Below are 12,077 nucleotides of genomic sequence, written 5' to 3'. Positions count from 1 at the left end.
TATTGAAATATATGAATATACATTTATTTATATAAGCTATAAATATATTTATATGTGTGTTTATATGTTTATATAATCCAGTATATACCAAGGTTAAATATGTATGTTTAAGGAAACCTATTAAGTTGAAATAAAACAAAGACCAATAGGTGAAATATTCACAACATATTACTTACCAGAATAAACGTGTTATCCATTAGAAAATGTAATTACTGAGTAGATTCTATTCTACTTCTGATTTTTCTCAGCTATTCTATGTCGATATACATGTGTATTTCTCATTCTATCCTTCCCATTTTCATGTCTCTGAGTCTACTGAAAAGAAATACCAGTAAAAACGAATAACTTACATTATTGAGATTAAACTTATAAAACAGAAACATTTTGGTATGACAAGGTATGTTAATACTATCATAGATTTAATTAGAAGCGAGCTCCCGTTCTGGATTGAGATTTTTATTCTTTTAATCCCAATGTTTAGACTGACAGTCATGTATTGATTTATTTTTTATTAATCAGTTGATTTAGTTTTTTTAAACAAATATTTGAGGAATTCCCCCTATATGCTTCCTGTTTCTTCTTAACGAAATCAAAGTATTAAGTGAGTGTAAATGACTTGCTTGCTGCAGTCTCTGTTCCGGGGATCTTTGAGAGCTTAAAAATGTATTGTTGGTCTGTACAAATCTGTAATACATAATTGTAGTGGGGCACCAGGCGCAGATGGGCAGGAATGTGTGGGACAGGAATCTGGCAAGCCCCCCAGCGAATCTTACGCTTTTTTTTATTTTTTATTTATTTATTTATTTATTTTTTTGGTAAAGTTTCATTTATTTATGTATACAGAACTGGGGCACAAGCCAGAGGTGCAGGGTCAGTGAGAGGGTTCATCAGAGAGAATGGGCAGCTGAATAGGCAGACTGACGAAGTACACTGCTGAGGGGGGCACCTGGCTAGACGGGAGAGGTCTGCTGTGCCATGTGGGTCCCTCCTGGGCCGGGCATCAAACTCACAATGAGGCGGCTGCGGCTAGCTTGCAGTGCTGCGTCCTAACCTGTTGCGCCACCAGGGCGGGCCTCTTTGGTTCATTCTCCCGCGTTCTCTCTCGCGTGTTGTCTCTGGATCTGTTGTAGTACCTTCCTCCCAGAGCCACTAGATCTTAGTGATGCTGGTCTCTGGGCTCAGGTGTGCCCACTTACGCATGCTCCACCCATGTTCCAGGTGTCTGTAATCAGGCATGCGTGCCCCAAGCCCACGCTCCCCAGCGCCCTTTCTATTAACATCCACGCAGCAATAGGTGATAGCCTCAGAGGCCAGCGGCACAAAAGCCAGATTAATCCATTCCCCCTACAATATAGTCAGAGACACCTCAAAAAACTTCACGATATTTGGGAATCACTTTATGATCTGCCCTAAGTTTATAGCTCTTAATGCATCAAAAATTAAACTTGCTTATAAATCTGTTTCACTTCCTGTTTCCCTTAATGCATCCAAATTAACTGGGAGAAATGAAAGGAAGATCATCCTAAACGAGCTTAGGTGATTTTTGTCCAAAGCCTTTTGGAGACATGGAATTTCTTACCTAATGTGCTAAACAGCAACAACTGAAGATTTTTGTCCAAACATTTTTTATTTGGAAAAATATGCATCGTTACTTTTTGTACATGTAGATATTTTCTCCCTTGACGCTAGTAGTAATTTCAGGAAATAAAGAACTGTTGTAAACTCCCCAGTTATTGCTCATGAGGTCTTGAATAGCTGTGTGGTGTTACTGCCTAGGTTATATATCTTTCATTGTAATTTTTAAGTTATATTGGTGTTCAGATATGAGAATTTGAATGCTAAGTCATTGTCCTAATGTTCAATTTCTATCTATTTCGGCTTTGAGCCTTTGCTTTTTGAGGAAATATTATCATTTGGGGTTTTAAAGACTGAATAAATAAAATTGACTTCAGTAGATGATGTCTGCAAGAAAGTGCAAGAAAGAAATTTAACTGAATATCGCTACAACTATAGGAATAAGCTTTATTTTACTCTCAACATAATAAAATCAGTTGTTTTCAGACAAGCATAATTAATTCTCTTCCTACGAATCCTGAGAATATTGTGTTGTAAAGCAGTTGTACAAAAACAGGTGGCTGTTGTTAAGGTAGAAGTGAAAGCCTAAACCCCTCTTGTTTTCCTTGTCTGCAGGAGAGCTGGAAGTGTTTCAGAAAGATGGGGAACGAAAAATTCAGAGTCGTCAGCAGCTTCCAGTGGGAACAACCTGGGGACCATTCTCTGGGAAGATGGACCTGAATAATAATTCTCTGGTATGTGGATGTTCTGAGGTGGCTGACTCAATATTTTGTTAGAGCTCAGAAATTATCTTTCTTCCCAGTGAAATCACTAAAAAAATAACATTTTTTTTCTCTTTTATGGGCCACAAAACTTGGATATTTTCCAAGTGGTTTGTCTCTAACAGCAATATACCTAGAATTCAGAAGGAAACAGGTTAATCATACTAAATGGTTGTTAGTAAGGTGAATTATAAGGTTGTTGCTTTATCTGCTTCACCAGACTACTACTGTTCACATTTAATAATATATACAAATGATTTTATGTTTAGAATGACACAAATTAATTGTCATACATTACAAGTTTACATGAAGAATGAGAAATAAACAACTTTGTTATTCTTTGGTGATACTATTTATGTCTTTAAGAGCAAGTGTGAATGATTAGCATTGAAATTTCTTTGGTTAACTTTTTTATAAAATTTCTGAGATCAGAAAGTCTACCTCTGGGTAAGACTATATTAATTAGATGTTTTAGAAAATAATAGAAAGATGGGATGCTTGAATATAGTTATACTTCTTAATTGGATATGTTAAATGCAAGTGTACTGCTTTAGCAAATTAGCACAAACGTTGTGGCTTACAACAACGTATTTTTATTATTTTGTAGTCGCGGAAGTCTAAAATCTGAAGTGAATATCACTGGGCTAAAATCAAGGTATCTGCAGGGCTGAGTTCTTTTCTGAAGTCACCAAGGAAGCCGCCATTTACTTCACTGTTCTAGCTTCTCATGGCTTGGCTGATTGCCCTTCTCCATCTTTAAAGCCAACAGTGGCTGATTGAGACTTTCTCAACTCTATTTCATGACTCCAGCGCCTCCCCTTCTTTCACATTTAAGAACTCCTGTGATAGGGCTCACCTGGGTAGTCTAAGATAATCTGTATTTGTAAGCCATCTGATCAGCAAGTTTAATTCCATCTGCTTCCTTAATTCCTCTTTGCCAAGTAATGTTAACATTCACAAGCTCCAGGGATGAGGATATTAATACCTCTCCTATTATATGTGATAATATCAGTGATAAAACTCGAGAAAAGTTTTTACATTCCTTAGAAGATCCAAAAATTATATATTTAAAATTGAAGTACTTTCTCTAAATGCCACTTTTATAAGAAGAGTCTCATGACTGTGAGAAATTTCTTCTTAAAGTTATTACAGGAAAGAAACTGATATGTGTTAGATCTCTGCTTATTTAATGCCATCTGGATGTGGAAGAGATTATTGTGTCATCTGAAGATTATGACTGTAATAAACAAGTAATAGTTGCGTTACTAAACTTTTAAACAGCATACAAGATTCTAAGGGTATGCTTCTTATTTTCTTATTCCATGTGCTTATGGAATAAAAGGATGAAGTAGGACATTTCATCATATTTAAGAACGAAACTTAAAGTTGATAGGCCAGGCTGGATATTTAATAATCTGGAGAATATAGATCTTTGTTGTCCAGTATACCTACTTCAAAAGAGTTTGAGGTGTGATCTCACAAACAATAAAGATTTTGGCTAATTGAGTTTTGTTAATAAAATCTTCTATTTATTCCTTGTGAGAATAGTATTAACTATAATGATTTTTCAAACAATATCAAAAGGAAGATTGTCTAAACATCAAAGTTTGAATTAGATATTATTCTAAACCAATATTATCTGTGGGGCTTATATTGGTTCTCTAGCAATACTTAAAAATATTTTTGGAAATAAGATATTTAATTATATACCAAATTCTAACATCTAGTTCTCTCTCTGATAGTTCTTCAGAAAATGTACTAATACAAAATGGCACAAATTGTTGTTGTAAAAGGTGAAAAATTTCCCTTTTACTCCAGCAAAATTACATATCCATAAATGTATTTCTAATAAACCTTTACACCACTTATACTTATATACATACATATATATGTATATATTAGCATATGCTAAATTGTGATATATGGAAAATAAACTTATTAAAGTTTAATTTTTCAATGAAATAATTTATTTATAATTTTTAAGGTAGTGATTAATTTTGTTTTTAGTACTCCTATGCCATAAAATAGTCTAAGCTTACTTTATGCTATATTTAATATTTTTAAAAAATTAAACTCCTATATGTGAAAATTTTGGTGTTTTTTATATACTATTTGATGTATATTTGCATATTCCTTAGTGTATTGAAAACTATATTGAGTAATACTCCATGACAGGAAACAATCTTAGTCATTTTTTTAACCTTATAACTTTAGTCTAATTCATGTTATTACCTAAAACTATAGCATTTCCAGGTTTATTATTAAAAATTTAGTTGTCTTGCTAACATATACTTTAAAATATTTTTCTTTTGAAATCATGTGTTTTTACAGAATTCTGATGTCATACCATAAATACTATCACTACTACTACTGCTAGTCATATTACTATTGTAGAATGACTGACTGGCTAACATATTGCATACTTATTTTTTCTAGAAACATTTAGAGAACTGAAAATGGATTAGCTCGTTTATTCCTCAGAACTTAGGGATTTGGTTCTATTTTAAGTTTATTTTGTAGGTAGAAAATAAAGGTTCAGGACTTTGGATTCCAGAATCTGAATTTTTAAAAACCTGTCACCCTTTGAGTATGATAAAATTGTTGGGAATTTCTTTACCTGAATTGTAAGTTTATAAAAAGATCAAGTAGAAATATTTAGTAAATATGATCATTCATATTCTGTTTGAATAGTTAGGTGTTAAATATTTCTGCAATTCTATTACTTCTTTTTAATTTGGTTAGCACTTTAATATGTATTTTATATCATGAAGATAAATTGTGCTTATTATAAAAAATATAGCCTACCAATCCTTCCTTACTGAACCTTGAATCAAATTTGGAATGAGTACCCTCTTTTAAATTGCTTATTCGCCAACCAGTGTAATGTTACTCTTCTCAGACTCACGGTGTTGGCTCAGGAGATTCAGCTCTCTAATTAATCCAACACAGTAATTAATTGAGTCACCATGCCAGATGTCAAATCCTTTTTATATCTTTCAAGTTCCCATCTTGAAGTGCATTAGCAATATGCCACCTTCTGCAGGAAGTCTTTACAGACCAGGCATTTAGATGTATATAGAACATTTCAAGAAATATAGGCTATAGAGAAGCACCAAACAAATTGATTTAACAAAAATATATTCTTAGAATGCTATAACACACTATACATAGAAATACATAAATTATCATTTGCTCGTAACTCATTATCTTGTTATATACATCATGCTATAATGGTTTAATGATAGTAATAGCTAGCTGCTGCCTGTAATTAATACTTTCCTGGTATAGACGTGGGTCACAATGTTTTACATCTCATTTAGTTCTCACACAAGCGTATAAAAAAATAATATTTATCTCCTTTGATACAGAGGAGGAAACTGCTTCTTTAGGAAGTTATATGACTAGCCTATATTCACTTCATTTTGATTCCTGAATCCACATTACAAATACTGCCTTAGAAATCTTATCACTAGGATAGGGATAATAAAGCAATGTAGCTTATAAAGATTCTGTGAAGACTAAATGAGGTAGTATATACAAGTTTTCAACAAATACTATCAACTGGTAATGCGTAGAAATGAAACCACTCAAAATCTATCAAGTTGAAATTTTAAATAAGCTGTATGCCATTGGTGTTTCAGGACTTTACATATGTAACTTGAGTATTTTCCAAGAATTCTATTAGTGTTCTCCAGAGGAGCAAAACCAATAGGGTTTGTGCACACACACATACCTCTCTCCCTCATTGCTTTCTGTCTGTCATCTCTCATAAAGAGTTGGCTCACATGATTATGGAGGTAAGCCCAAATTCTGCAATGATTGCTGGCAGGTTGCAGACCCAGAAAAGCCAGTGGTACAGATGAATAGTCAAAGCAATCTGTTAGAGAATTTCTTTTTGCTTCAAAAATTTTTGTTCTGTTCAGACCTTCAACTGATTGTATGTGGCCCACCGACATGATGGAGGGCAATCTGCAACACTCAAAGTTCACAAATTCAAATGTTGATCTTCTCCCAGTTGATACACTATAGACTAAATTAATCATCACAGACTTAGAAACAAAAAATCATACCTTTTAAGTTTCAGAAAGGTTTTTTGTTGTTTTGCATTTCATACAGTCAAAGGGATTATTAGTCAGGGAATGATTCTAGCCTTCTTTTCAATATTTCACCTCTGTGCCAAGGAATAACTTATATTAAACATTATGGTGACACGAAGTTCTTTTTTTGTCATTTACTTATGCATACAGAAATGGGGTACAAGCCAGAGGTGCAGGGGTGCTTAGAAGAATCACGAGAGACAAGTGGGAAGAACAGGCAGATCAATGAAGTACACTTTTGAGGGTAGCAGCGGGCAGATCAGGAGAGGTCTGTCACCTGCCATCACGTGGGTCACCTACAGGGCAAGATCGAACTTGCACTGAAGCAGCTGGGTCTAGCTTGCAGTGTTGCGTCCTTACTCAAAGCACCACGAGGGAGGGCCTCAAAGTTCTTGTTTTTGAAAGTCTTGTGATTTCATTCACTGAGAACACCAAAGGACTACTGGCAACAAAGGAATTTCAAAAATCAGTTTAAATTATGATTTATATATTTGGAGTTATTTTATAATTTTATGTTGAGCATTTTATTCACCATATTATCTGGAGAGCAGAGGTCATTTTATTAAATCTTTACTATGCTAGTGCATGGTAAGTGCTTACTAAACACCAAACCAAACATTTGGAAAATTAGATATCTAGGAAGAAAGTCATATTTGCCCTCTCATGATTTTGAATATATATCAGTTGTCAGTAGCTAAGTATTCTGTTCAGCTATCTGCTGGAATCATGCAATTTGAATACTTAATTAAATAGAACATAAATGAAAGTATAAGTTGACTTAATATGTAATAGTAAACTTACCACAACCTATTAAATTCAACAAATGAAATTTAATAATATTATTTTATTGATCATGTTTAATCAGGATAGGCCATTATTTGGTTTTCCCATGAGACTCTTGTGACACTGAAATTTTACAAGTAAAAAATACAATACTAATTTAAAATTATTATAACTATTTTTGCATAAAATGGGGTGTAGGCCAGAGATGCCAGCGGATTCACTAGAGATAAAGTGGAGAGAGGAACAGGCGGATTTACTGAAATATACTGCTGAGAGGAGCACAAGGCAAGGCAGGAGAGGTCTGCTTGCTATATGTGGATTAGCTCCCAGGCTAGGAACGGAACTCAGGCCATAGAGGCGGTCTCACTGAAACTTGGTCACCAGGGTGCCCCCCCAAAAAAAAAGTTAAAATATTTATTTATTTATGCATACAAAATTGGATTGCAGGCCAAAGATGCAGGGAAGGAGTGAAGTCACCAGAGACAGAATGAGGAGTAGAACAGCAAATGTACTGAAATACACTGCTGAGGGGAGAAGAGCGGGTCAGAAGAGATTGGCCATGTTACGTGCATCACTTCCCATCTGAGGATCAAACTTGTGCTGCAGTGGCTGCAATAGCTTCATAGTGCTGTGCTTTAACCCGTTGCACCACCAGGGAGGACCCCCTCCCCCAAAATAAAATTCTGAAGGGCACTATAGAAAACATTTTATGGACCTAGTAGGAAATAAGGTGAAATTGCACCTTAAAAATTTTTAAGTTAATTATCTTCATAGAATAGTGGTTGAAAAAAGAATGAGGTTCCTACACTCTATCATAAGGAAACACTGGAATTATTAGGTCTTTCCTTTTCCATTTCTACCTCTTATATTACCAATATTTGATCCTGTTCATTGTCAGTCTTCAGGTTGTATATCGGACACTCCCTGAAGCATGTATGTATACCCCAACCCATCTGTCTGCAACATTGAACGGTATAATCGAAAGCTGCTAGTTACATCTGTAACTTTCTACTTGAAGACTTTATCCAGCATCATGCAAACTTGCTATGAGCCAAGCAAGATGGAAACGCTGGCGAATTACTCTTTCAGAAGTAATGCTTGACCAATGATACAACCCCCTCTTCCCTTCCTCTCCTGCAGAGGTGAGAACTCTTCTACCCTGTGTATTGGAATCTGCCTAGGAAATTGAGCTCCAGTTTGCTTTATGATACAGCCTTCATGGGTTTGCTTATCTTAACTGCTTCTCTGTGCCTCTACTGAAATTTTCTGAGATCTCCTCCCCAAGTAGTTTTACTGGACTCAGTCTCAGGATAAGCTGCTGTGGAATGTCCATATTAATACAGCCATTGAAAGACATTTCTATAGTCTAAGGTACAGAAATGAAGTGAATTGGTAATATCCAAATATTGTTGAGCTTTGAGAGGTCATAAATTATTAAACATTTTTTTTATTTTTCCGTTTTGGATTTCTGAATTGGGCACATAATAGATATTCTAGAAATGCTCTTTAAAATAAATATCTAATCTCCTTATCACAAGCATTCTTGCTGATACCACCCATATACATCCATCTTCACCACCTCAGTGATAGAATTTGTAATTTTGCTGACACATGACTTTTCACTGGGTCTTAAAATTCCTTTCATTGACGTTGACATTGTCAGTGATGTCCCCCTTCTTAATACTCATTTTAATCTGGTCTCATTACTACCATACTTTTCTACTTCTCATATCTTTCTGGGTCTTGGCTCTTTTGAATTTAACTGTGTGTGTTTCCCAAAACACCCTGGTCTTTCTTCTCTTTTCCCTCTGTTCCCAGAGCCTCAGGGAGCTTATCCACATGCAAAGCTTCAGCTTAATTTACAAATGACATTTAAATTAAAAATCTCTAACCTTGGCTTTTTACCCTTTCTCTAATAGCACATTTTAACTGTTTTTGCAAGCCTTTCCCACTGATTTCCTCCAACTAAATAGACAAGGAGATTTTATTACTGATTCTACAGATTATCTTATTCTTCTGCCTGACATCTAACTTTAAGTCACCTTTCATCTTAAGTCTCTGCGTCTCCTTTTCTGCCTCAGCAAGAATTTCATTCTCTGAGTTACTCTATCTCCTTCCTCTACTTCTGCCTCCCCTCTCACATCTCAAATATCCATTTACGCACTCACTTAGACACACATGTGGGCTCATGCAGACACATACACCTTTTCTCTTTTCCCTGTAATTACTTTTCCTTCCTCTCACAAATATCTTCCAAAAATCTTGTGTTGTCACTTCCTGAAGCTAAGTGTTATAATCACTTCGACTTTCTTAATATCTGCTCTCTTCTCTCTGTTTCTACTATTCTGCTTTAGTTAAAAACTCTGCATTAATTTGTATAATTTTTTCATATTCTTTCTACCTTCCTTTTTGTCTCCTCTGTTCTTTACCCAAATCACAGTACATTGAAAAAATTAAGCTAGCCACTTATCCTACAGGGAATAAGAAAACCTGAACCTTGAAGCCTGAAATGACCTTCCTGTCACTTGCCTTACCTCTTTTCCACTTTCTTTGCCCTTTTCCACTCTCAATATGGACTTCAGGCAATCCCGACCACCTGAAGTGCTGCTCTGAGTAAACTCTTCTCCCTTCCCTGTGCATCTCATCTTGTTATTTTATCATCCTGGAAAGTGCTATGCTTACCCTGCCCCCTCTTCATCACACTGACTCCAATTGTTACAGAAAGACTCAACGTTAAGGCCGTTTCAAAGTAGATCTCTGCAGCCTCCAATCTAGAATTTACTTTTTATTCCTCAAGTATTTCCAGCATGGTGCTAGATATACTGGAGACAAGTGTCTGTTTACTTGTCTCTTGTCTCTGAGACTGGATACCCCTTGTCTTAATCTTTGTCTGCTTTCTACCTAGAGCAATGTCTGGCTAATAACAAGAGCCCATTAAAAAACTTCTAAAGAATGATTATTGAGTAGATCTTTCAAGTTCTCATCTCCAGGAAAAAGTGCAGCTGAGTGATGATGGATGTTAACTAGATTTACTGTGACATTCGTTTTCCCACCTACTCAAAATATTGAATCTTTATATTGTTGAACCTACCTAATGTAATATTATGTCATGACATGTATTGCATTCATGGCATCTCAATAAAAGAGTATGTAAATTCTTCACTTTAACCTTTCTCAGTATTAGTGAATGGCACACCTCTCTTTTTATAAGATCCCCACTTTTACCCTGCGTCTTCACACCCAATTTCTCATTTTTCTTTTGTGATCCTGTTTCCTCAGCCCAATTTAGCGGTTCAGCACCACAGTTCACACCATCTTGGGCCTGCTTTGTTTGTTTACACATTTATGTTTTTTCTTAATCTCGTTTGAAGGTAAGGTTCAGTGGGGCAACATGACTATGTCTATTTCTTCAGTTTTTACCTAATAAGTAGATATGCCCGTAATGGTTTCTTGATAAATATTGACTGATTTTAGTGTCAGATTTACAACCTTTTGAAGCAGTAAGAGAGGAAGTAGTGTTGAGCCTGTTGGGGCAATTATGATTTTTTTTTTACAACAGAATCAGCTTTTGATCCTTTACTTTGACATGGGTGGAGGCCAAGAAGGTGTTCTGCTCCACCATGCTTTCTGTGAAACCTCATCCAGTATCACACTTTCCAGTGACAAACCATCTGGGAAATTCCATCTGTCTCTGCTTGGAAACTGAGGTGGCAGTCACCCACTGTGAGCAATTTTCTATTAACTTCTTGGATAAGATCAGTCAGATTTATACTGAATTGATGGGAAACGTAAGAGCAGGGTTGTTCCAAGAGAAGACAAATGCACTGATTCCTCTAATTGGGCTTAAGCCAGTTTCACTCACGGATGCCCTTAGGTTCTAGTAGTGCAAGGACTTATAACCTTTTTAATTGTACCCTGTTCCTCTTGGGAAAGATTGGTGAAATTCATTATTGATGGACGTTGAGGATTTGTCCCTTAGGGAGGCCAAGATCTGGCTTCTCTTATACTCTCACTGCTATGTGGAGAATTAATGGAAATGGAGTAGACAAGGAAAGTGCTCAAAGACGACATGAGGGAAGACATTTAATACAGTATAACCTTGGAAAGTGGCCTTCTGGTCTGGTTGCTAGAATTAGAGGAGGTTGTTTGTGGGTGGAGAGGGACTATAAGAATCAAGGAGTTGGTTTGGAGACCCACATAAATAAAGATATCCTGTAGAACATGAGTAAGAAAGAAAGAAACCAAAAACTTATGTCACAATTCAAATATGTAGAAGTAAACCAAGGAAGTCAATTGAACATGGATCTGAACAGACTAATCGTGTGGCAATGCAGGCGCTTAGGTATGAGGTTCGCAGTGGATGGAGCACAATCTGGGTTCTTCAGTGGTCAGTGAATGCTTGCCTCCAACATACAACTTTTGTATGCTAAATTCAATGTCCATTCAACTAATCTTTTCTTCTCATAATGAAGCCTTTCCAGGTTCTTTAACTTTGAGCTGGAATTTGAAAAGTAAAACTACAGAGGCACAGCATCTCACCAGATAAAAGTACAAAACACCTTTATAGGTCTCCTTGATTCTCCTGTGCCTGAAATTTAAAAACACTTTTCCCTTTGGATTTTGCTATATGGGTGAACATATTTGCCTATACTTAGGTGAAGTTTGAATAAATATTTCTTTTTTATTTATTTATTTAAGATTAGTCATTGTTTTCTTTATCTAAAACACCAGTGAAAATATTTATTGATGATGATCTTTATGAAAGAGTTATTAAAATGATTCTGTGGTACAAAGTTATCAGTTTATTAAAGGCGTAATTATTCATGTCATTGCAGAATGAAGAAAGTTGCTTTACTGAGAA

The 12,077-nt window shown here is 35.6% G+C and overlaps 1 protein-coding gene across 2 annotated transcripts in view; it reads left to right on the top strand.

The window, feature by feature from the left end:
* The window catches only part of ZFPM2 (zinc finger protein, FOG family member 2), a 435,319-nt gene that overhangs the window by 225,914 nt on the left and 197,328 nt on the right, over positions 1-12,077 (top strand). For both annotated transcript variants that reach the window (XM_004679663.1, XM_004679664.2), the window contains exon 4: positions 2,191-2,309. In XM_004679663.1, coding sequence (XP_004679720.1) covers positions 2,191-2,309 — 119 coding nt within the window. The remainder of the gene's footprint in view (positions 1-2,190; positions 2,310-12,077) is intronic.

The sequence above is a fragment of the Condylura cristata genome, unplaced genomic scaffold (genome assembly GCF_000260355.1).
Source record: "Condylura cristata isolate star-nosed mole 26May11 unplaced genomic scaffold, ConCri1.0 scaffold00009, whole genome shotgun sequence".
Lineage (NCBI taxonomy): Eukaryota > Metazoa > Chordata > Mammalia > Eulipotyphla > Talpidae > Condylura > Condylura cristata.
This window is presented reverse-complemented; position numbering and strand designations above follow the sequence as displayed.